Consider the following 27,016-nt stretch of genomic DNA (forward strand, 5'->3'; position numbering starts at 1 on the left):
TGTCCTGCAGATGCCAGATTCCAGACTTCTTAGCTCAGACTTCTGCTTCTGCCGAATATCTGAATATTTAAGTGTGCTCAGGGAGCATGGATTCTCTGAGAAATTTTAGCTACTAAAGCACAATTTTCCACTGACTAGATGTAAACTTCGACAAATTGGACAAATTTTCAGAGAAATGTGAAGAATCATGTCCTTGACCTGAAGTGTAACTTTTGAAGACTGCCTTTTAATGCATGAGATCTGAGAACTGTTTGAAGAAAAGGTCACCATCGTTGAAGAGCATATTTGTTCTCGAGTCCTCTCATGGAAAAGGCTGACCTGTTTTGACTGGAATAAATACTGTTAGAGACAAACTGTAAAAGATGAGGACATTTGTTTAAATTTTGGCAAGGCAGTAATGTCATCTTACAGGCGCTGGTACTTTAAGAGGCAGTGATATCAACTTTGCTACTGTTATTGTTAATTACTATGATTGTATAAAAATATTTTATCTGGAAAAGCAAACAGTGAATTGCTGTAATTATAACTGATATATGTTACAAGAGAATGGAAGAACTGCGTATATTTTCAAGGGAGCTAAGGGATGATGTTTTATATCTGTATGTAGTAGACAGACAAGCTGTTAGCTGTTGATTTGGCCTTTTAAAAAAAACCCAGCTCTGGTGTTAATGGGTTGTGCTGGCATTAAAATGTTTTCTCATATTTGTTGGGTGTGTTTTCTGTTCTGTTTTGGCTCAGAATGCCTTCCAGTGGGGATTTAGATCCATAGTTTGGTTGGTGTCATACATCTACACAGGTAATTGTGAATCTGTACTTGAAAATTCCAGGGATGTTTTGAGCAAAAGTAGGAGCATAGAAATGACTAGCTTACTTAAACTAATTTAGCACTTAACTTTTGCATCACCCTGTCACTATCAGCTGTGGCTGTCAACTCAGTGAAGTTGAGACATTCCTTTAGCCTATCTTTTCTACTGGAATACCTCTCCTACTTTATCTGAGAGCCAGCTGCTTTTTAAAGAAATGTGCAGGGCTTACCATTTTTAGTGTAAGGGAAATTTTTGTCCTTTATAATGCAAATTTCAAAGTTGAACAAAGCACACGAGATTTAAATAAGCGCATATTGCTCTAGACACTGACATGGTAATACTGTCATTTAAAGGTAAATTTGTAGAGTTTGCAGTCATTCTGATTTAGATTCAGTTGTATTCAAGGCCCAATAAAGCAAAAATCCTGTGAGTACAGTTATATGGGTTTCTGTTTCCTCCCAATTTCTTGTACGTGATATTCAATTAATATTGATGAGTTGCTGGTAGTGACTGGTAGTTAAATGACAGGTTGAGAACTGAGACAGTACCCAGAGACCACAAAGCAAAGGCAGGAGGAAGACAGCCTATCTATTTCTTGTGACCTGTTTGGGCCTTTAGATGTGAAAAGAATGCTTAGGCTGCATTTTCAGATGATATGATTGCAAAGTGGATGACCAGCAGTGTTGACACTGTGCTTTGCTGTTGGTGGTACACTATCACTTGCAGTTTCTTACACAGTCTCTTTCACCTGATTTAGTCCAGAAAAGAATTTAGTCTTCACTTGAATTATCACTGGGTTTTGCTGCGGTAGTGTCTGGCAGCTTGCTTCATCCCTTTATTGCTTTCTGTTTTCATGTTGGAAATTAGTTTACTTGTGGGACTCTTTCCATTTTGTATTTTGCATGCTTAGTGTCTTTTTGGATAGGAAAGAAATATTCAATACAAATCTTATAATAGGCACAAAAGAGATCTATCCAGAATTAAGGTTATTTCCTGTCCTTAAAAATGTTTTTTTTTAAGTGTTCTATATATTCATATCCTAATTATGCTTGGAAGTCTAGTAGTTCCTTGTTTTAAGTTTCTTCTTAGTGAAAGTATTGCTATGACTGGATTTCTTTCACTTCATTATGGAGTCCTTATTCTTTTCCTATACCCACTCCACATCATTCTCTTTCCAGTTACAGAACAGTATGCCTTATTTTCACTGTGATTGATTTTGTTACTATAATATTTGTAAAAGCAAGCATTTGCTAGCTTTCTGTTGAAACCTTTCTATTCCAACCTCTAAATCATTTCACAAGAGGCAGTGTTCATTCCAGTGTTATTTTCCAGCTGTGGGCGAAGAGGCATGTTGAGCCTCACCCACCCAGAAGAAAATTGACATGATCCTCTGAAGGCTCCTGTCTCACTCTTTGAAAAATAGCAAGACATATGCTACAAGCCTTTTTTTCCTGACGCCTAAAGTGTATGCTGATAAGTCTGTCTGCTTTTCATGCAGCATTTTTTGCTGGAGGAAATGGCCCACTGAGAAATACAGCAAAAGTAATTTTTAAAAACAGCTTCTGTGTAGAATTTCTCACTTGTAAATAGTGGTTAAACTATGCTGGTAGGCAAGTGGGTTTCATATGGATGCAATTAAATTATTTCCTAAGATGCCTCTGTGTCTTCTGTGTAAGAAGAATTATTCATTGCGGGTACATTCAGTTAAGTGATTTCTTGTCATATTGGTGTGTTGTGAAAAGTGATTAACAAATCTCACCCTGACTTCTTTAAGGCAGCAGTGTCAGTACTGGTACTCAGTTATTTGGTCCCTTGTTTAGACAGCGTAATACTAATATTGCAGGGGTACCATCTGTAGCAGGGGATCTATTACAGTTGCAAGATCAATCATTCAGAAGTAGACAGAACTAAGTTTACCTGTGAAAACTTAATTTGGTTCCTGTACTTGTTCTGTTCATCCCTTAATTGCACAACAGCACCATGTTCGCTCCTGCTGTGTGGTTTCTTGCCTGTGTTGGATGATGAACAATTAATTTAATTCTGTATTCTTGATGGGTGGCTGTAGCTATATGCGCCTTCTGTGTATTATTAAAACACAGATGGTTTTGAGATTTTCTAGAACACTTGTCACTGTAGTCTGACTACTTAAATATTTGTTCATCTTCTCAGCACCCCACTTGCTGAGAGTCCTTTGAAGTGACGATTTTGAGGTGACTTTCAAAGTACTTGCATATCTTTGGCTTATATCAGTGCGCAGTGTCGCGTGGAGTTCGGTAATAATTGTGTATATTTTTTGGTTCTGATAAGTATGAATGAAGATCAGAACTTGAAATGTCCAGAAAATGAGGAACATGGTGATGATAGCTGCTTGAGTGACTTAACGTGATGCTCAACCAGTGGTAGAGGTAAGAGTAAAGATTAGGTTGATTTTCTTCTGACTTGATCTTGATGGATTTTTCAGCTTCTCTTATGGATGGGTGAGGTCCTTCCACTGAAGCTGGACAATAAAGCTGGATCAAGTTCATACGTGGGCCCATATGAACATAAAATTTGAACAACCACTTCTTCCATCTGTAAAAGAAAAAATGAAAGAACTGAGAACAGTTAATGGGTACAAACATGCATGTTGGTCACTGCAGGGTAAGTTAGGCGGTGAACTTAACAGGTTGTAGAAGTGTGAGATAAATACAAGGTAGATATGAAGCAGCTGTGCACTGAAATATCATATCCTGGCTTGTCTTATGGTAGTGACTTCAGGAATGTGTATCTTGAAGAAGCTGCATTAGCGTTACAGAAGCCCCTATAACTGTAGTCTGTCTTTGCCTTGAGCACTCGGCATAGCATTCTTTATTTTAATTTGCATTGTTGTTTATGTAATTTTCTAAGTGTTTGAAAAAGCAAGTGGAAATTCATATTGCATTTTCCAGTGTTGCATCTGCACTCCAGTGTTGCATCATGTTGACAAGCTCTCATATGGATGTGTCCTGCTTGTACTGAAATGCTAGCTGGTAGCTGTCATAGGTTGCTTAGGTCTGTAGACTGAAATTGGAGCAGAATGAGGAAAAATGCCAGGCATTTTCACTGATTACTGCTGCAAGCAGTGGGTTGGCAATCTCTGGGAGTCTTGGGTTCTGATATGGGCCTTAGTGGAGAATATGTGCTAGGATCTGTAAGACTTGTCTACTTCCCCTTAAGCATGAGTGCTTGCCCACCCCATGCTCTGCATCCTGTCCCTTTTCTGTCTTGTCTACACACTCTTGCTTTCCACTTACTGTGTTTTTCCACCTGTGAAGGCTATTTGATTGTTCTCTGTCTTTTCCTTCCCCATGCCTAGCCATTCTAGCTTCCACTTTGGATCACGTCGCCTCATGCTGTCTCCCCTTTTCTGTATTCCTTCTTCCTTTCACACTGCTGAAACTTTGTCTCACTCAAAGAGGCGGTTTCAAAAGCTTTTAACAACCAAATTTAGAGGATTTTCTTGGAGATGGCAAAATGTGTATTCCTATTTTAAAGGCCTTTGCATTTCCAGATTATGAGTCTACTCCAGAATATGCGGCTTAGAGGTGTGTTTATTCAAGGGGGAAGTTACTCAGTGGGTTTCAGAAGTTGTTACTAAAGCCTATTTTTTGGGAGATGGGAGGAACTCTTTAGACTGAAAACTTCCAAAGAAGTCATCCTACGGTAGCTAGCTATTTATACAAAAACTGTGTCTGAAATTCAGCAAGATAGCAAGACTAATAACAACCAGTGACAGTTTTATTAGTAGATGGTGGTACTAGTCTCTGCATAAAAAAGTATTCACATGCTACCTGAAACGTAGTTTAACGTACATGCAGACATTTTTTTGGTTTACACAGCTTCCTCCCCTTGGTTACTGAAATGGATAGTGAAGACAAGGTATGACTGGCTGCTACAATACATAAGTAGCATTATTACCATCTTTTTCTACCCAAGTCTGGCTTTAATAGGATGATGTCTCATTATTTTTAGCTTCCATCTGTACTTGTGTCTGAGGAGCACTGAGAAAGATACATAGTGCATCAATTTGTATCTGGAATATAATGAAAGAGACATTCATTTAGCATGACTGCGTTCTTCTGTATAATATAGCGTAGTGTTTATATATAATATAGAATAATATAGTGTAGTGTTTTTGGGAGCTGATTTCTGTCAGTCATTCCAATGCTTTGTTCCATTTAAATAGGCAAAGAGTTTTTAGCGGGTTTGTGACTTGCCTTTTGCTTAGGGGACTACAACCTTAGCAAGAACAACCTCTAAATGTGCCTATGTGTTCCACACTTTTTCTGTATTTCTTCTTTAATTCATACTACACTTTCAAGGAGGAGCAGCAAGCAGAAGTTTCACAGATAAAAATATTAATTAGTTAAAAGTATTGTCTCAGCCTGAATTTCAGCCTGAGGAGGTAGATGCAGCTGGTGTGATCCAATGTAGTCTCTTCAGCCAAGCAGCCCGCAGTTCAAGGGCTAGCAAATCCTTTCTTGCAAGGATGTGAGGCATCATGCACTTCCTTAATGCTAGGCTGTAATTTTTTTTTGACTTAATGAAAACTAGAGTAAGGGCCATTTGTTAAATTTAGAAGAGACTGTCATGAGGTTGGAATTGGCTGCAAAGAAGGTAATTCACTTAAGCCTCCATAAGAGCCCATCGGAACAATATGATATTTTTTCTGTTCTGCCTGTAGCTCATGGATTCTTTTGAAACTTATTAATAAAGTTCCTCCTAGAAATCTGTGAAACTGAACAATGACCTATATATCTTTATTGCATCGTGCTCACTAAGATCAGAGTGGAAGCTGAGCTCTGTGCATTTATAGGTGTGCAGCTCTCAAATCAATTACTTGGGATTACAAATAATGATCACTCTGCAGAATGTATCCTGTGGTGAGAAGATGGGATGTCTGTGGTCAGTGTGATCTTACCTAGGATGTATAGTTTTCCCTGAACTGAATTTTGTCATATTACAGTTGTAGGAAAGCAAAACTATTTGCTTATACTGAATTATTTCAGAAGGGTGAACTGGAAAACAGTAAAGTGTAGATTTGGGGACTGTATTTCTAAGGAGGAAATCTCTATGCATTTATTATTGCAAACTGAACAAAGTGCTGAATTCCTGTCTCTGTGCTATAATTGTAAGTAAAGTTTTGCACACTTTACTGTCTTCAAGAGTAAAACTCTACCAATGAGAGATGTCTTTCTAGAGTGACAGCAAGAAAGGATGGAGACTGCATGGGCAGAGTAGCATGGGAAGTTGGGAGCACTGGTGTGTGGTAGCCCCAGAGGACACCTCAGATACTGTAGACTAAGCAAAGCAAGTATTTCCATAGCTATGCTTCTTAGAAAAATGTTAGGAATATCACAGCCTTTGCATGCAGTAGGAAATCTGAGAATATAAGCAGCAGTTACTTCTGCTCCTGCTGAGAAAAGCTCCCAGCTCACTGAAATATCAAACAATTTAGAAATTATGGGTGATTCTTCTGTCAGGGCTGCAATGGAGATTTGTGATTTTTCACAAAATAAGAACAAGATGATAGGCAGGCTTTGCAAGACTGAATTAATAGTGGTTCAAGTTTAACGTTCTTGCCGTGTCCGAGAGTGCCATCTTTACTAGTGCTGCTCGTAAAAGGTTCTTCTGCATGTGGCCTAGGAGTTGACAGCAACAGTTACTTTTGTTGATTTTGACATACACCTGTGAAATGTTACTTTATGGACATACAGGAATAGCCTTTTTCAAAACACTCCAGATCTTCTAGCGCTAAGTCAAGACTGATCTAAAAGTTGCAAGTCTTTAATAATGGAATGTCAGGCTTGAGCTGATGCTGCATACCCTGCAGGGAGCAAAACATTGATTTAGTAATGCTGCTCGCGTTTTGGGTACAAGTTGGCTGCAGTCCATCTGGCTTGGCTTGCTCATGGAGTGAGTGTGCTTTAGAACCTAGCTCATCTGGGAACAGCAAAAAGCTCCTTGACCAACACAAGCAATAAGGCAGCATGCCAGGAGCTCATAATAGATGAGACCATTCCCTTGTTGGAGGAAAAGTGTGTGATGGTTGTTCAAGAAAATGCAACGTGTTTTCTTTTGGTATGCAAGTATGGGTATTAGCCCTTGATGGAGAAGTGCTGAGTGTTGGTACTTTTAGTGGCTGAAGCCATCAGCTTATGTAGAAGTTGCAGAAATTATCATTATGGATTTCACTAATTATTGAAGTACATCACCAATTCCTCTGTCCTGTTATTTACTGCTAGAATTTGCTGTTAGAGAATGTGCATACACAGGTGACAGAGAAACACATGCCCGTTCATATAAAATTTTGTCGAAATTCTTTTAAAAAAGCATTATTTTTAAATGCTGCTATGCCTCCTCAAAACTCTTTGGGGAAATGAATTAAAAGTCTGCCATCTGTTTATTTTACATTTAATGCCGAGGGTAAAAAAAGAGTGCCAGCAGCTTTGAAGCAGCGTTATATAATTTTGTTTTTAAAAATACATGCTAAATATACGGTGCATGCTAGTACAATGGTCCTTCTTTTGTGAGTTGTTGCAGTGCTTTTTCTATAATATTTTAGTGGGTTTTTTTTCTCAAAACAAAACATCTCTGTGTGAAATCTGTGGATGATAATCACTGGATAGAGACTGTGTACTCTGGAAGAAGTATTTTGTTCTAGAATTAACACCAGGCACAGCAGCACCTGACTTCTCGCTGAGCTCCAGTAGCAGCTGCATTGGCAGCTTCAAAGGTGAAGTCAGACTTGTCTCAGGCTGATGCTGATAGAATCCCTGGACTGTTTTTCATTCTCTTGGATGTGAATTTATGAGTTTTGTCTTTGAACTAGTAGAGTTCATCCGAAGTTCTGTCCCCTTTGAGCAAAAAGTTGCTCAAAAGAGGAGGTCGTTTGTTCCGAAAGGATATGTTTCTGGGAAAAAACCCCACACCAAGCACCATTCGTTCATATTTCATTTTGTTTTTAAAAGTACTCTGTGGAGGCAAAACCAGCTTTCCTATGTCAGACAACATTCACCTCTCCCCTTTTTTTTATAAGTAACAAAGCAGTGTTTTCAGAAAGACAGGCAATCTTAACAGTAGGAGTCCTGGTAGAAGAGCATACAGGGGTATTCTCTTATTTCACCAATCATGCTTGGTTTCTCATAGTATAAATTGTTAGTGGAATTACTTCTTATTTGTGTAGTGTAAAATTAGTGCAATTGAGATAATATTGCTCTCTGTGCCTATTTTATTTGCTGTACTGACTAATGGAGAAGACAGAAATCGCACCCTGCAGGTGATGTTTTGTAGTTCTTATAATACGTGGCAGATATTGAGGCTGGAAAAGGCAAGAACAGCATATTAGAGAAGATAAATAAAAGTGGGGAAGGGGACAGAGATGGAAAGACAGTATTTGCAAAGACTGTGGGGTAAGCTGCCTTCAGTGCACTGTTTAAGCTTGAATGACCCATATGATATTCTGAACAGCAAAAGCTGACTAGAGGTCATACAGGTTGACAGCTTCTGCTAGGAGGCAGTTGTGTTCCCAGTCTCCTGCAAGTATGGTTGTTTGACAAGGTTTGAGGGAAGAGATGGTTATAGCTCAGTTACTAGAGGTGAATTCTTCTTGGGATTCCCTCAGGTTAAAAGTTGTCTTTTCTGATGGAAGTTACCTTTCAGAACAGCTGTTTTGATTGTCTGTTTTTTTGTATCAGTACCTGTTTCAGTAGCAATTTTTGTTTCTTGTCCTTTAGAAAAACCCCCAACATAAATCTTTCTGAGCTTTTACTCCAAGAAATTCTCCAAATTCTAAGGTGATAATCCTATGAAAATTGAGCACAGGTCATCCTTTGAGAAAAAAAAACAACCTTAAACTTAATTTGTGGAATATTAAAAGCTCTGCGCTGATCGAATCTTTAAAAAGAATAATTGTAATTGTAGTAGCTGATCTACATCTCAGTAGCAACATATTCACAGCAAAGGAAAGATTCCTCTGTGCTGACTGCTTTAACAGCTTGAATGGTGGAGTGCAGGCTCTTTTGAAACATTGTTTTCACTCCTCCAGCCAGGTTGAAGGGTTGACTCATTTCTGTTCGTGGAGTTTGCTTGCAGGTTTGCCATCCTGTTTTCAGGATATCTGTGATATACTCACTTTGAAGCTGCTGTATGGTATTTTCGCCTTTATTATCTACCTTCTGCCTAGTATGAATTCCAAAGTTTTGCTGCTTAGGATGTTTGTAGAGGAATGCTGATTCAGCCAATTGCCACATTGATACTGTGTTGCTTCCTAGAGTGATCAGCTTGTCAGATTGATCTCTTAAAGACTGGTATGAGAAATGATATTTACTTATCCTAATTCAAAGCCAGGTGACTCCTGGAGTTACCTCAGCCTGATGAATCATAGAATCACTAGGTTGGAAAAGACTTCTTAGATCATCGAGTCCAACCATTCTTATCTGGCATTAAACCATGTCCCTATGCACCTCGTCTACCCATCTTTTGAATAGCTTCAGGGATGGTGACTCAACCACCTCCCTGGGCAGCCTCTGCCAGTGCCTGATGACCCTTTCTGTGAAAAACCTTTTCCTGATGTCCAGTCTGAATTTCCCCTGGTGCAGCTTCAGGCCGTGATGGACCACCCTGAGTAGGACAGCAAGGGGTAATGGTGGCATGGAAGCTCCATAGCTTCCATTTTGCATCACAGTGGAATGAGACACGTATTTGGTGTTACATTATGTTATTTAACAAAAGAACAATAGTGGTAGCAGAAAATTCTATGTTATTCAGTACCGAAGTATGCCACATTTGCATGACTTTGTATCTGTTATTTACTTTGCTGTGGTGACTGATAGTCCTCAGATATATGCATGAGATGACAAGGCACTAATGACAGTGTGAGACTGGTAACAACACATGGCTTGTCAGCATATATTGCTAAAATATGCAATGTCTTGTGGAACATTAAATATGTAATGTGGTATGAACATTAAATATGTATTATGGTGGAAAAAAATCAGATAAGAAGATCGCCTAGAGGTTCACTAGATAAGTCTTTATTTGGTGGTATTCTGAAAACACAAGCACCAATAAAAAAATATGTGATGAGAAAATACCATGTCTTTATTCTCATGAGCTAATACAAATGATTCCATCAAACCTGTGTATGTTGGAGAAAAAGGAGGATTATTACTTTAAACATTATTCTCAGCTTAGTTGTTGCGGTTTGAGAAGGCTGCTTTTTCTGTGTTGGGTAGGAAAGATGATGTTTTGAAAAGACATGTTTGTCTTTTGTCTGGGTCAAAATATGTTTTTTCAGTGTAGAAGCAAACTTGGCGTCTGGTTGATCAGATGTGAGGATTTGATTTACTTGGAGGCTGTGTAAGTAAAGCACCTCTAGCTGCAGTTCATTTTTATCTAAAAGTGAGGTTGAGTTTGACCAAGGTGGAGAAAACAGCACCGAATGGGAAGGAATGATCTTCAAACACACTGAAAGTGTGGAATTCACAGACGTAGAAGATATTAAAATACAACTATTGGTTGTCAGGTTATGAAACTTAGATGTCAAAAGTCATCCAATTCACTAAAAAGAAAAAGCCCAGCAATGTAAAAAATTTGGATTCTTTTTAAGATAACATGTATGTTTTGCTTTTCAGCTTCTCTTTTGAAAGGCCTGAAACATGCTAACATTGTGCTGCTTCATGACATCATTCACACCAAGGAGACCTTGACACTTGTGTTTGAATATGTGGTGAGTAAAGCAATTGATGTTCTGGATATGGTCCAGAGTGTATTGAATTTGATGAAAAAAAGCTGTCTTTACTATCAGTAATTGGATCACGCGAAAATAACTCTTTACTTCAGGAGAGTATAGGCTGTAAGAGATGATGTTTTGTAGTGCAGTGGGCTAAAAGTGGAAGGCTGGACTAGGTTAGATGCAGAGATGGAGAAGTGGCTACTAGGGCTCTTGAAGGAGATTATACTGTGCAATTGACTTTTCAAACTGGTTCCTTATTCTGGTTCCTAGTTATAGTTTGTTTATTAGAGATTTTTCTTTATGGATGTGATTGGGTAACTTTAAAACAGGTGAGGGTAATGTAGGTTAGAAGGACAGGACTGAAATGCTTAACAGCTAGTTCCTTCTTCAAAAGTATGTAAAAAGTTTAAATCACTTTAGGTCTGACTGGCTTGTGCATAGTGTCTTTATAAGCAATGTCAGTAAAAAAGAAGTCTATTGCATGCAATTTAGAATTTTTGATTATTATTTTTTGACATGACTAATGTTTTACCTACTAATTAAAACTTCAGTTTACGTAGTACATAGTGTAAGGATCTAAGCGTGTTCGGAGTATTAATTTCCAAAGTATTGGGCTTGGCTTCCTGATTAATCTTTTTAGCTTTTCTAAGACAAACATATGGCATTTATGTGGAACTACTTCAGCATTTAGCTGTGGAATTGTGCAGTGTACTATCAAATTAACCTCCCAGTTTTCACAGATGGGCACAAGAACATGTAATTTAAAAGCAACAAATGAGTTAAGGGGAGGTTATATTTTGAGTATAGTATCTGTTATTGTGCTGTAATCGGTAAGACACTGCATGTATAAAGTACAGTGATTACTGATCTTATTCTTAGTATGCTCCTACTTAAAACAGATGAATTGTCTTGTGTGTTTCTTGGGAGCGTGCCTTAGTTTTTACATGATAGTACACACAGGATCTTGTGTGGAGAAGCCATTCTCCTTGTCTACTTACACAGAAATGCTAGGCTGTAATAATAGGGGTGTCCAGCTACAGCAGCCTGCAGAGAAGTTGCATGCAGTAGGGTTTTTTTTGTTTTTTTTACCTCTGATATAAGAACATTAATGAATAATTAATTCCTTTTCTTAAAACTGGTGGTTCTTCTGTTCTTGATTTACACACTGAATTAGCATAGGAAAAGGCTTGATATTTGATTTTACGTAACAGTCAGTGTAGACTTATTTGTATAAATTAACATGAATACATTTAACAGTCCCTTTTATCAGTGGCTGTGTTAGCTGTATTAATCAGAACTGTTGAGAAATGACATATATAGAATATGTTTCTGCCTAAAATAGATGCTTTTGCCTATTATACTAATGTCAAAATTCTGGATTTTATATCCAATAGTAGTGTTTATGACCTCTAGCTCCCAGCCATGTGTTACAGTGTGTTGCTGTCCCTGATAAGCACAGAAACAGACTAAACTTCACACAGTGACTAGTTCTTCTGGATTTGCTTTGCTTTTTCCTTTTCAGCCGGGTGCTATTGGGATCAATCCTGCTGGTGATTGCGTCTTTTTATTCCCATGGTGTTTAATAGCTATTGAAACTGTTTCAGGATCTCATGTAGTAATGGTTTCTATCAATTAATGCAGGTAGTATTGCAGTGTTTTGGCTAGTGGGCAGAATCTCTCAAGGTGATGTTGAGGAAAAAGGGGAAGGCTGCTTTGTTCTCTCCAACTAACCAACATAGGGGCTGTATCAAAACAATGTAACTTGTGCCTGTACCTTGAGATAAAAAAAACGCTTAGTAAAAGTCTGTTTTTGTTGTTAGGTAATGTAAAGTTATAGGCTGATCAAATAACTGTTTTCTGATAATGCTTATGGCTTGAGAATGCCCATGCAACCTTGAATTGAATTCTTGTGGGTGTGTATGATACAGGTTTTAGTTGCATGATACCAATGACTGTTTTTGTTCCTTTTGTCAAAGAGCTCCCATTCAGTATATAATATGAATCTGTAGAGGAAAAATTACAGTGGCCCATTTAAATCTACACTTTTTTTGCTGGTTGACTCTGCAATCTAGGTGTGTAATTGCTGTTTATTTCTTTTTTTTTTTTTTTAACACCTGTACATGGTTTAGCTCAATAATATAAGTGATTTGTACTGAAATCAGTACAATTTTCATGCAGTTAAAATTACACAGTGCTGTACATTTTTGAATGACTGTCACCTAAAAAACCTAAAAAGGGTTGAATTTGATTTACTTCATAAAGTGACATCATGGAACTGATACAGTATTGCCATTGATCACTTTTGGCTGTTTCAGACAAAGGAAAAAAACGTTTGAGAGAGTTGTCATGATTAAATTAGGATTGAAAACTTAGTGATTCAAGAGTTCTCAGAAAATGGAAACTTTGGGTTGCTAGGTCAATGGTGATTCCATTGGGAAATTAATACTGATGAAATGTCTGGAATTGTCAGGGGTATTCAGTTTCAGTGCTGACCCTGAAAGAGTAAAATGAAATTTAATTTCGTGTAGCACCTTTCATTGCACAATGCATTTCAGTAGTAAGTTAAAAGCTGAAAGCAAAATATCCTCTGGAAGGAAACATGGCAGTGATTAAATTCTCTGAGTGTCTCAAATTAGAATTTTTTTTCCCTATGGAATTCTGTCAGATGGAAACAGTACAGAGCTTTTTAACTTTGACCTTATGCAGAAGTTCGTTCTCCATATATTTTGGTGATGAATGTGAAACTGTACATTTCTGTGGAAGAGAAGGGGAGCTTGTTCCTTTTTAATGAGAACTTAATTGAAAATTGTTTAGTATATTCAGTACCTTGTTAATATGACATAATTTCTTTTTATGCTTTGCTGTCTCTTACATCAGCTATGATTATTTTTGGTCATTGAAGCCTACTGAAAAGGAACTTGAGAGTTCAATTATGTGACTGGGTGACTGAGAACTGTGGCTTATTACCTGAGGATTTTTGAGGATGAGTTGCTTGGAATCACCTCTGCAAAACCTGAAGGGTTGATGATCTTTCATGTATGAATGATAGCAAAAATCATTTCTGTGTAGTTGACTAGGATGTCCTAAACAAGACCAGAAAACAAAATGTGAAATTTTCACACCTTTTGCATATGGTATCTGAGACTGTAATGACTTCCAAAAGAAAAAAGGTCAGTTCAGCTGACCTGTTCAATGGAGTAGTGTGACTGTTTTGTCCCCCTCCTCTCCAGGCTCTATGTAGATGTTAGTTTATGTGACCTTTTGGGTATGCCAGCTGCAGTGCAAGTGTCACTGATACAGCCAACTATGCCTGAGGAAATGATGAATTTTACAGGTGAGATCTCATATTGAGAGATCTTTGAGGATGGGCTTACATCTGTTCATTCTAAAATTATAATTAGCTGCAACCATTTGTTCCCTCACTTGTTTATTTAAAAGGAAGATAACTATTTAGAAACACTTAATAGCAGAAAGGTAATTCTAACAAATACATAATGCTACAAGCTTGGTAGAATGATAAAAAGGTTTTTATTAATATGCATAATTATGTAAGTATATTATCAATAAATGAACCAGCAACTTCTCCCATTCTTGCCATATAAAAGTGAGCTTGTGTAGCAATAATTTTTGCTTTCAGTATCTATGAACTAGATTTGAAACAAGAACAGATACATTTATAACTGGAAGTATGAGTAGTGAGTAACATTATTTCTGCCTCAGCAGTGAAAAAGCTCCAGACTAATCCAACAGCATAATTTAAACCCAAGCATTTTCAATTACCATGCCTATTTTAATCTGTGTATGTTTTTCCTTCTTAAAAATGACTTCCATTAAAGACAAAAGTTTAAATCTCATTGCTTGAGTACTGCAGCTAAAAAGGTTGTTATACAATGAGTTGTCTTAATAAAGTTCATTAATTGTCTTTTCCTCTCGTTTCCTGCAAGAAAAAAATAGTTGTGAGTTTCTTATTTTAATGCTGATTGGAAATTGAGATATATACTGTGTGTCAGAATTAAGAGTTACAGAGGTGAAGTTCCAAAACCTGAGATGTTGAATTTGTCATGGGCCATCTTAGAAAAGTATTTCGCAAAGAAATGGCCAATACTTCTTACCTAAAAGGATAAAAAAAATTTGCACTGAAAATTTTGAATTTCTTATAAATTGATAGTTTAGATTGAACACTAAGGTTTTCTGGTTTTATTTATTTTATTAGGGAACGTGTGTTGAACCTAGAGGTAGAATGGCATTGCGTACTTGTGAAACAAACAAACAAAGCCATATTATTTTACTGGATGAGAGACTGGGCAAAATCAGTAGAGTCGCAGAGATGCTTTTGAGCTCTGATCACTAGGATAGTTCAGCAGTGCTTAATACCTGGAGGAAATAAGGGAAACTGGGCACAAGAAGGAAGGAGGAGTTTTCTAATCCTTGACTGAGAGTTATTTTGAGGCTACATTACGTTATTTTAGTGTGAGAGTGAAGTGATGGGCCATTTTCTTCCTGTTTGAGGTCAAGTTGCTTGTCCAGCAACAGTAGTCAAGGCCTGAAAGCTAGTGCAGCACTACAACAAGCCAGATGCCTCCTACCACCCTTTCACAGACACCCTTGCTTGCTGTGAACATGTTTCATCCACTGCAAGAAGCTCATTGAGGGTATGGGAGCAGTTGAATTTTGTAGTTTCCATTTGCCTTTACTGGAGAAGGAGCCATTCCCCTGTTGGTTTAACCACTGCCTTGTGCCCCAGGCTTGCCCTAAGTTGTGCTACTTTAATTGCAGTCAAAAGATCACAGAATAAGGCTGAGAGGAAGCAGTGTGAAAGGAAATTCTCTGCTATTGAGAAGGGGCAGTAAGGGAAGGCTGCTTTTGGGAAAGCCTTGTTTTTCATGTTTTAATGAGCAGATCAGAGACAGGAGCTGCTGATGTCCAAGTATTGTTTGGAAATGCAAACAATGTCAGCCTTGGGAGGTAGGAATTCAGAAGAGATTTCAGAAGGAAATTGCTTGGTGCTTTCTGAGAGGTAAAGAATGTGCGAAGCATTAGAATCAGCAGGAAAGAAGTAATGAAAAATTGTATTTAAATTTAAAATAAAAGTACTTCTGCTAGGCTAAGTAGTTTATACAGGTCTAATGGGGGGAAGAAAGATGCTACTCAGTTTCTCTCATCATCCTGACTTTGCAGAATCTCCCAAAGCTCGTGTAGACTTCATATGGAGAGTGCACACTGATGAAGAGAGGTGCTGATAAGATTAACCAAGATTTACAGTCCAGCAGATTGGCAGTCTGCGTGTATCTGAACATCTATGATTCGTTCAGTTTACTGATGTTTTTTATAATTTTTCAAATATTGCTTAGATTTTCAGTGTGCTTTGCACCATTTAATAACTAGCATCTATCATTTATTCTTCTTTTTCTTAAGTATTAAAAAAAACCCAACACAACAAAATCAAAGCATTAAAAACATCCAGAGTTGAGCTGACAAACGGAACACTGGAAATCAAGCGAGATATTCTATCTCCTGACAGATCTCAATTTTTTCCTAAATTACAGATAAAAATTTCAAGTGTTATTGTAGTCCATCAAAACCAAATCAAAACCACTCTACTCAATACAAGTAAGGCCATCACTCAAAATGGCAAATTTGTAAGTACAAGGAAAATATGATTTAACTGGAGGTCTGAAAGGAGGAAATCCAAGAATGACCAAACATCTACAAATAAAGGCTTCTGAGTAAAAGTCAAAGTAGGGCTGTTTATAGAGTTAGGGGAAGAAAGGGATAAGATGGTTACAAACCTTTAAATATGTTGTAGATAAAGGCAATGATAGTAAAGCACTAAAGAAGCTAATATAGAATGATGGCTTTTCTAATACTGACAATCTTTAAAGACAGTTTAGATAAATAATCAGCAGAATGATGTCATTGCTAGTAGGCAGACGGAAGTTGATTTTTTTTTTGAGATGCTTTTCATGTGTATCTGCATCTTAGTTTTTATCAGTTTAATATGAATACTTGTAGTCATTCAGTGAAGTTAAATCACTGTTACTTTCCTGTATCAGGGAAACAATATTTCGGTTTATTTTAGTGCTTTAAACAAAACAAAAAAATCTTGTACTTTTAGTATTTAATTTTTTTTAGTAATTGATTATTTCTATGTTATAGATTTCTGGACAGCTCTGCCATCAGTAATCTTCTGGTGGCATCTCACACATTCCTTAACCTTTAATTGCAGTAATAGACTGGCATTGTCCAGGTGCCTCTGAGGTGAAATCTGGCAGTATCTCAGCTTGTATTAGAGACTGGCCAATCAATTAAACTTTTTTCTCAGACTTTAATAATGTGGGTTGTAACTGCTGTTTAATTCCTCTTGAAATGAGGAGCTCTGATTTATTCAGATTGAAAACGAAGAGGCCACCAACCCAAAACTTGGCTCTTCAATGAATAATGATTGCCGTCATTTTAAGTCTTAATCATAGATATTCCTTCCTGAACTAGGATTATGCGGGTTTGTATTAAACTAATCATGTTGTTAGATAACATCTTTCAAATTTTTAAGAAGAGAAACTTGGGGTGAGCAGTTCTGGCAAAATAATAATAAAAAACATCCTGGAGTTAGAACTAAGAGATAGTAATTGCAGTTACATTTATAATATGTTCATAGTTTTGTGATATTAAAAATAATTAAAGAACAATGCAAAAGAGGAATTGAGGATCAAGCTTGAGTAGCAAATGAAGCCAACAACTGAAAGTCAAAAAGGGCTATTCATTTTTTTTGTTTTACTGCTTGGAGTAGAGAGATTACGATCCATGGAAGATATTTTTTCTTTTGTGTACTTAACAGTCTGAACTGCAACTTTTCCTATAAAAATTTTATTAATCTTATAATCGTGCATGTACAGTTGGGATTAGGAGGCATGGCAGAAAACAGTCAGTCAGTGTGAAGAGATAGCATGGGATGCTGAAGCTTTTAAAGGAAGTGTTTGCGCTGCTTTTTTCATACCCTGAAGACAGTAATTTCTTTGTAGCCTAAGCACACCACCTTAGCAGAGGGTCTTGTGCCAACTCAGCTTGTGTAGGTATACCTGTATCATTCACGGCCAGGACTATGTCAGTGTTAGTGTAGATAACTGACATTCTGTGGCTGTGTGTGGGTTGTCAGCCTCCCTGCTGGGTATGTGTTCTGGTTATGAGGTCCTGAGGTGCTTACTCTCACCATAAGCTTAGGGATATCTGCCATGCTCTAACAAGAGACTTCTTGTATCTTCTTTTTTTTTTTTTTAATATCTATGTTTGATAATAGTGGATATAATGGATATAGGTCAGTGCTGTGGAAACCTAATGACTTAGCAAATTAAATAAAAAATACATATGCACATCTGTGTGGGAACCTGTATTAGAGCTTGCTGAGATTGTAAAAATTGTTCCAGCTCTGTTGACTTTGGGGGCTGTAAGTTCATCACAGTTTACACAAGCTGATGTTCTGCTCCTAGATTTTCATTATACTAAACAGAAATTCCTACTGATTTTTGAGATTTCATTCTTTTCTTAAAAAAATCTCATTAAATTGTTTACTGTCTCTCCAACCTGATTTACTAAGGAAACAAAGCTGGTACAATTATGAAGGTCACCAGAAAATAAGGAAGAGAATAAACTAGCATCTTTAGAAAAACTGTATTTTGTTGAAGATCTAGTTCATTCAGCAATTCTTTCCATGGTGGTGTATGTTTTATTCCCCAGAGCCATAGGCCAGACTGTTCTCTGTGTAACAAACAGAGACCCTGTATCAATAAATAAATATGTGTTTTCCAATAGTAACCCCAAATCAGACAACTGTGCATTCCCTTTTCTCTCTGGGGCTTCCAGGTACATTTGTATATGTATTATGTACTCCCCCCAGCTCCAAGCCTCCTTTTCTATATAGTGTTGTTCCTGTGCGTTGAAGTATATTTATCTTTGCTGACAGTGTGAGAGAAATCCAAGGAACTAGAAACATCTGTTAGCATAGTTGTTTTCATTAAACGTGTCTTGTGGGGTGTTTTTTTTCTTTCTTGAATCCCTAATAAATATCTTTCCCCTGCTGCTCAGCCCAGCTGCTGCTGTTGCCTTCTGCTGTTTTTCTGCAAGTTGTTTAGGTATCACCCTGAGATAGCTTGTAGGGTATTTTTTGACAGCATGGCTAATGCCATAGGGGAAAGCAATTGAATTATAGAAAGACATAGAAATACTCGAAAATGAAGGTCTATGACACTTTTGAAAATGCCAGCAACATGAAATTAGTTTAAACAGTGGTGCAGTAACATGCAGACCACTTAGGTTGGAGTATACATGCCATTTAAATAGCATTAACTTTTCTTTGTTCTCCTGTCACTTCAAATATTCCTCCTGCCTGTGCTTTTCTTGGTAAATTATATTATCAGTTTAAGATATTGTTGGTAACAAAAGGGAAAGTATTTTAGTCAGTAAAACTGCTAGGGCATAAATAATGTGTGCTCTCCTTTGAGCAGAGAAGAATGGCTCACAACAGCCTTGCTGCCTCAGTGGAGCAGCACAATCTGTCTGCTGCATGATGGCATCGCTGGCAGCCAAATACTCCCGTTTTTGTTTTAATGGAAGGGTTCTTTCACATTGCTGGTTTTACATGATGGGAATGCAGTTGGAAATGCTTCCTGTTCCATTCACAAGCCCCAGGCTCTCCGTGCATCTCAGCTTCAAAAATGACAGCTGAAACCAATTAGGCAGAATTATGGGACAGCTAAGTCACATGGAGATTTATCATGACCAAGGAAGAGGAAGGAAAGAGAATGTATTGCATGGGAAGTAAAAGTGACTAATTTAATTATGAGAGAATGACAGTCAAGTTATTATTATGGAAAAGGGCTGGCAAAGTAGAGCTCGTTTCATGTCATGGCTGTGCCTTTCAAAGGAGATGTCCTGTCCTTTGTCTGAATGTGTTTGTGTTTGGTAGCAGAGTCTCTGATTTCTGAGCAAGATAGCTGAGCAAAATAGTTGACATTAAAGCAAAGCAAGGAGCAGCTCTGAGGACATTCATAGCTTCTGGCTTACTCATCTATTCATAATTAGAATTCTTTCTTCAAGGAGAGAAGGGAGGAGCCTGAACTATCAATGTTTGCCTTATTCTTTTTCTGTTTGCATACTTTCTCTCTTCCAGAAGTAGGATGCAATGTATGTAAACTTTGCTTCAGCTGTATAAATACCAGCCTAGATTCTTTCCCTTCAGCAGATGCTTATACACAGTATGCTCACAAACATAAACACACATGTGTACTAGCATAAACCAGAGTCTTGCTGAATAGAAATGACCTTCATACTCTTATATGCTGCCAGAAGTTTAAAGCAAAACCCCAATTCATTGTCTTCAGGCTCCCATGAAGAAATATACTGTAAGGTAAATGAAAACTTTTGTAGTATTGTCATGGTAGTTGATGGTGTGTGGAGGAATTTTTCTGTTTTTTCTCTTGTTCCTTGACCCAAGCTTGATTTTCCTTAATCCTTGTACTGCTTTATTGATTTTTATTCATGCTCTGAGCAGTTATATTGGGTAAGTAACTTAATCTCTCCCCGATTCTCTCGTGTATCTTTAGAAGTTGTGATACTTGTTCCCATCAGAGGACGGAAAATATTTTAAATTCCTTGAAGTTTGGGTCAAAGTTGTGCGTTCTCTGATGTGCTTCTAATTACGCTTTGGAAACAGGAGAATGACAGAACTAACATAGCTGAGCATGGATTTTCTCTTCCTTGTCCTAGGAGGCATTGTGTGTTCTCTGTCTAACCAGAACTCGTGCCATTCACCCCAGGAAGGGTCAGGGGTTTCCTAAAGGAGGTCTAGTTCCTTGAGATGTGCACTGAGGGAAAGGGTTTGTCTTTTAGCTTGCTGAGAAAAGGTAGCAAAAAGGCTTGATAGAGCCTTCATAAGGACTTTGTGCCAGAAGCCTGAAGTCAAGTCACAGCCCTGGAGCAATGATGTTCTGGCATGATTTGGTAAACTACAAGTTACGAAGAAATAAGATAAGTCTGCTTCAGGTTTCTTAGATTTATTTTTAATTTCAGCCAAAATGGCTGAGGTGTCTCAAACCTGTATCTGGAGGGCACTTATTGTAAGCATTTAAGCCTTATAGTGTGGGCTTGGCATTTGGAGAATGGGTAGACTTTTTGTGTGAGTGGCATTGAGCTGTAATTCTGCAAATTGCCCCAAATTTGATCAAGTGATAAGCTTCAGAAAAATCATCATTTATACTCAAGAACCAAGCCTTTGAATGTTCCCCCCCACCGCCTCTCAAAGACTTGGCTTTAGTTTTTCACAACTTCAGATACTGTAGATTGCATCCCTGTAGGAAAGATCAAGTTGTTCACTTTAAAGCATCAGAGATTATGCCCAAAACATTGTTGTGTTAGTGAGGTGGTGAAGTCAAGTTCTTAAAATAGGTCAATGACAAGATAAAGATGGTCTATGCAATCTCCTTTTCCCATCCTTGCACAAGAGCCTGTTGTGCAGCTCTGCAGAGGACTGTGGGCAAGACATACAGTGATTGTTGAACTTCTCTGATTTTTTGTGGGTGTTGGAATTAGGGTGTCTTCTAGTGTTCGTGTCTCATTCAAAGTATCGTTTCAAGGTAAGGTGGGTAATACTGCTGTAGAGAACTGGGTTCCGCCCCTTCTTCACTGGGAATCTTCATAATCACAACAATTTTATGTTACTGTAAATTGCTGTCGTTGCAGTTTGGATATGACTGACTTCTGCAATGCAGCATGAGATTCTCAGTCTCTCTTGCAGTAGTGTTATACACTCATAGTTGGAACTGAAGTGAGTGAAAACACAGAAGGCAAAATAGTGCCAAATACTCTGAAAAGTCAAAACCAAATGGCTTTAAACGTAGTTCCTCAAATCAATGATATTTAAGAATATTTTTCTCTTTGCTTCAATTCCCAGGCAGATAAAAGGGAATAATGCCACATCTCCCCTGGATTGCTATGAAATTATTTTACGTTTGTGAAGCATGTGAATGGTGTAGCAATAAGCAGGGCAGGAAAGCCTATGAGACTGCTATTTCTGCCTTCAAAGTAGTAAATAAGCCAGAGACTACAAGCTGTGCAAGAACAGAAAGAAAAAAACAAACCAGAAAACCAGCACAGCTGCTTTGTAATCAAGTCCCTCCTGTTCTGTTCAGTGAGTATGTCTAATCCTCTGAGGGGAAAAAGTTGTGTGATCACCTTACACATTTAAAAAGTTATCATAATGTATGTTTATTAGAGAAACAAATAAAAGGTTGGATAAACACTGTTAATTTTGAACTTCCCTAGCTTATGAATTCTTCACTATGGAAACTTCATTTATCTCTATTTAATATTTTTATGTAGTTGTTATAAAGAGATAAGTGCTAATAGATTGTATACATATGTGTGGGTAAACTAGTGGAGTGTTAAGAGCAGGAATGAATGGGATTTTGAATTTAAGATAAAATATATCTTTTGTCAGCATGGGACTATTTGTAGTGATTTATGTGTGTTGGGGATTAACAGTGTGGCTGATAGAGTTATTAAAAGCTAGCTCGAAGCAGAGTTGGTCTAGCCAGGTCCATCTGGGATCAGGATGTGTGTGATAGATTCTTGCAATTACTTGGAAGTTTCTGCACTGTGTTCAAAAAGCATCCTGCTTCCCTGTGAGGTGTCCTCACCCTCTGAGACAGTAGAGAAAGGACTGTGAAAGATGTGTTGGTCAGTTTGTTTCTGGTCTTCTTACCTTGTTTTAGCATAATTTTATTTTATTGCGAACATGTAATTATATCTTGAATTTTTCTTTAGGTTGTGTATTTTATTAATCAAGGTGGTAACTACAGCAAAGAGTCTAGTGTCAGAGTTGTATCTGCAATGCTGTATCTGCAACCACCGTTACACTTGGGAAAGCATTCTATTTCTAAATACAGCTTGAAGAAAAATGCTGTTTGTCTATATGGTACCAATTTAATGGAATACCATTAGAACACTGTTTATGTCTGGTTTACTCTCTCTTATTTTTTTTTTTTTTAATGCTCTCCTGAAACTTGCATTCATGTCGTCTCCTTCTGTGTCAGTTGAGCACACAAGCACTGCAGCAGACACTTACCTGACAAAAGGGAAAAGAGGTTTAGAAATAGCTGTCTCTGCAGCGCTGTCAGCTTTGCTGGCTATACTCATATATAATTCAATGTGTACTGAGTCCCTGCCTTGGGAAAGCAAGAGCAGCTGATGCTGCCTTTGCTTCCCTCTACCTTCTTTAAGTGAAGAACACCGTACTATAACTTTATAAGTTGCTTTTCTGTTTGGTTCAGTAGTGTTTAGTTGCTTTCTTGAGAAGGACTGTAACTTAGTTTTATGAGGGTGAGTTCTTGAAAGATTTGAGCAGAAAATACTTTACATTTCTGTTTTCTGAAGATTTGGTAGAGGTTTCTCTGTGCCTGTAGCATGTGTGTGTAGGAAAAAAAATAGGTACTAAGAGTCTTCTGCACAATTGATTTTGTAATGTTTCCAGGATTCTGTAGAAATTTCTGCTTACTTGAAATTTTAGATGGATGCAGGCAAACAGGTTTTGAAGGAGAGAACTACAAACACAGAAGGTTATACCAGGCCGCTAGTAGTCCTGATCTGTGGGTTAGGAAGAGGAGATGAATTACGCATAACACAAATGTGATCGTAGTTAATGTTCATGCATGGAGGAAATGCATCCAAAAATAACTGAAATTGAATTTGAAGAAAAAGGAGTTATCCTCACGATTCATTACAAGTATTTTGGAAATAAAAATCAGCTTATTGCTGTGACTCGCCATGTAACTCTGAATACAGTGTTAGAATCTTTGTGGCCCTCCTCTGGACTTGCTCAAGTATGTTTCCTCAGTATTGAGACAGCAAAACAAGGTAAACTGATGCATACTGAAGGATGACTGATCCATTTTTTGGTGTGGCTTATTGATACAGTCCCAGGAAACTGACTGGGAAAATGGAAGAGGAATATGTACCTGAAGTGGTTAAAGATTTTACAGAAGCTAGAAATAAGTCTTTAAGATAAATATGGAGTCTATGCAAAATGCACTACACTTACTACTTACTACTACTAGTTAGTAGAGGTGTATTTTTAAGTTTTCTATATAAATACATTCAGTGATGTGTTAACTATAAATTAAATGTTGCTTGCTGTGGCTTGTGTTTTGGATGAAGCTCTTTTGTGTTGTATTTAATGTAGTTTGCCTGTTTGAGCATGCTTTCTGCTGTTGTGATACTGACTGTTTTCATTTTGGGACCCAGGGAATTTCAGGGTGCTCAGTCTTTTGAAGCTGTGTACGAGTTCCCCAAAAAAGGTGTGCTAATGCCCAGCCTAGTCAACCAATGCATCGCATAGGGTGTTTTTGTTGTTCGTGACTTCAGAAGAGGAGATTATACAGAATAATTGTGACTAGCACTAATTGTCTTAATTATAAGATGTGAACTTTCCTATATATGTGTATGATAATTCTGCAAAAGAGCAGTAGAGGGTGGCTCTTGATCTCAGAAATGCTGCACAGAGAAACCATTCTGGTATGTTGAAGGCAACTTTTGTCCAAAAATCACACCTTGAAAACTGCCTGTATTTGGTTGGGCTGGTCTGTGTGTGAGGCAGGTATGGCCAAGTTAGCTTTTCAAGGAATGCTGGATGATTTTTACCAGATGTGTTCAGAAACCAGATGTGGAAGGCAGAGCCAGTCTCTTGAGTTTCTGGTGGTTAATCTAGTGCATATTTTTGCTTTGTTTATTCTTAACATCATTCCAGAAGTTGCATTGTGCAAGCAGATCAACTATGAAGTGAAAACCTAAACTTTTGAGTCTTCTGTGAAGCTGTTTTCTAAAGTATATGTAATTAATAGTAGTACATGTGCATAGTATGTGCGTCTTTTTGAGTTGGAAGATATTCAGTACTCTGATATGCAATGCCTTTTAATTTCTAAACTGTTAAGATGTCTTAAGTCTAGGATCACCATAAAATGATATTTAAAAGGCAGTGTCTTAATGTGAATCATGAGAGGAGCATTTTGGGTTCTCTCTCTTCCCTCCAGATATTACCTTTATGGTATTGATGGATTGGCCTTACAAGGTATAAAATGATACCAAAATGCAAGTAATTGATTTACTGTATACAGGATGTTAGGAAAAAAAAATTTACATTTTTTGAATATTAATATCAGTCAAGTTACCAAGGTTAATAATATTAATAATAAAATGGAGTGTAAAGGTACAAGTGTGTATATGCCCACGTGTGTCTGAAAAATCTTATTTTTCATTTGTTCTGTCCATTCTGAAGTAGAAGGATATTTATTGCTCTAGTCATACAGATATTAATACACTTTTTTTCCCTCTGACTTTCTTTTAGCACACTGATTTATGTCAGTACATGGACAAACACCCTGGAGGGCTTCATCCAGAAAATGTGAAGGTAAGAGGCAAAAAGTGCACACATTCAAGGCAAATGCAGTAACAGTAGCTTTGTGTACAATGTTGTGTTGGTTGTTTCAAAGAAACTGATTATTAGGTAAAAGAAAAATGGTTGGCATATGAACTATATTTTAAAATATTTTTATTTAAGAATAATTATGAATGCAAGTATTTGAAAATTCCCACAAAACAACTTCTGAAGTCTGTAAAATTGATCCAGAGCCAGAATATATGGGGAAACACCTGTTATGGTGTTGGTAACCCCTCCCCTCCATTCAAACATTTGCTCTTACAACAAGACAATACCACCCTTTAAAGCCCTGAGAGACTTTGCTTTAGGATGTCAGTACTAGATCTTCAGTGAGGTAAGTAATTGTGCGTTGACTGAGTTTGAGGGAACTGTAATTAATTATATTGGCTGAATGTACTGCTTTTTATGTGAGTAAAAAATCTTTCTTAATCTTTTTGCTTACTGATTTTGATGAAGCATTTTCGTAGATGATCTCAGTTTTTAAGAAGTTTTCCTGCTAAGGTAGAGAATCATCACACAGGAACATGGGAGTTTATTTGCAGGATTCAGTGGAAGGATAGATTGGTAGAGACTTGATCCAGTTACTTTCTGGGAAGTCAGCCAAATGATTTTAGCATCAAATAGAAGCCAATCAGACATGCAGAGTATGTTGTGTGTGTATAGATCACCCAGATTATATTTGTTACACTTGTCTTGCACTTTGACATCAGTCCCATTCTTGTTCTACTTTGGACGTGTTTAAATCTTCACTTGTCATGCTGAAGGCTTTATTTTGGTACGTAGTTTCTTGAAATTGAGAAGTTCATGGCAAAAAATAAATCCCTCTTTCCTGCAAAACTCAGAAGGCCTGTTTAGTTTAAGAAAATAAAATATTTAAAACCAGAAAAATTGTGGTGGGGTGTTTTGTTTGGTCGTCGTGTCCCCCCCCGCCCCCAGATTATCATAGTTTTGGGGTTGTTTAGCCTGGAGAAGAGGAGGCTGAGGGAAGACCTCATTGCTCTCTCTACAACTGAAAGGAGCTTGTAGAGAGGAGGGTGCTGGCCTCTTCTCCCAAGTGACAGGGGACAGGACAAGAGGGAATGGCCTCAAGCTCCACCAGGGGAGATTTAGGCTGGACATTAGGAAAAACTTTTTCACAGAAAGGGTCACTGTGCACTGGAACAGGCTGCCCAGGGAGGTGGTTGATTCACCTTCCCTGGAGGTGTTTAAGGCACAGGTGGACGAGGTGCTAAGGGGCATGGTTTAGTTTTTGATAGGAATAGTTGGACTCGATGATCTGGTGGGTCTCTTCCAACCTGGTTATTCTATGATTCTATATATAAATTGATTAATTTTCCGTATTATTTCACTGAGAACAGTTACCATCTTAAAAAAAAAACCAAACCAGAAAAACTCTTCCTGAATATTTGTATTTGACCAAATGATAAAAAAAATTATTTTTGAAACTGTGTGTGTGCTGCAAGCTAGTGTCCTTATAATGTATGACTGTCACTCAAACATTTTGCTAGCGTTGGCAGGGAAAGCCCATGATTCTGGTCCTGGTACAAGCTTCACTGTGAGTGTGGCACATCGAGATGACTGCAGGTGTGTGTGGTGCTACCTGCTTTGTGACCACTAAAACTTGTGAGCTTTCTTCACTGCTTAGTTTCCTAAGCAGAGTTTTATGTGCTGAATGTGCTTGTTAAAACGAGTTTGTGTTTTATTTCCCTGTGTGGATACTTTTAGATTTGGCTATCTGAGGTCTGGGATAAGCTAAGACTGGCTTTGAAAGTTCTTCCTGCTGCTTCAGGTTTGTAAGACTACTCCAAGGCTGCAGTGCTGTATTGCTCAAGATCTAACACACAGTAGTCACTGTAGCTGTAATTGTCCCCTGCTGAGAAGACATCATAATTCACATACTGTACTTCTTTTTCTTGATCGTATCTGGGCCTGGTGAGCTTGTCTTTGAGGAGGATAGGCATACATAGATAATTG

The 27,016-nt window shown here is 37.7% G+C and overlaps 1 protein-coding gene across 4 annotated transcripts in view; it reads left to right on the forward strand.

Moving 5' to 3' along the window:
- CDK14 (cyclin dependent kinase 14) overlaps nucleotides 1-27,016 on the forward strand; it is a 353,941-nt gene that overhangs the window by 123,085 nt on the left and 203,840 nt on the right. For all 4 annotated transcript variants that reach the window (XM_069859622.1, XM_069859619.1, XM_069859621.1 and 1 more), the window contains 2 exons: nucleotides 10,460-10,554; nucleotides 24,950-25,012. In XM_069859622.1, coding sequence (XP_069715723.1) covers nucleotides 10,460-10,554; nucleotides 24,950-25,012 — 158 coding nt within the window. The remainder of the gene's footprint in view (nucleotides 1-10,459; nucleotides 10,555-24,949; nucleotides 25,013-27,016) is intronic.

This window comes from Phaenicophaeus curvirostris, chromosome 6 (assembly GCF_032191515.1).
Source record: "Phaenicophaeus curvirostris isolate KB17595 chromosome 6, BPBGC_Pcur_1.0, whole genome shotgun sequence".
NCBI lineage: Eukaryota > Metazoa > Chordata > Aves > Cuculiformes > Cuculidae > Phaenicophaeus > Phaenicophaeus curvirostris.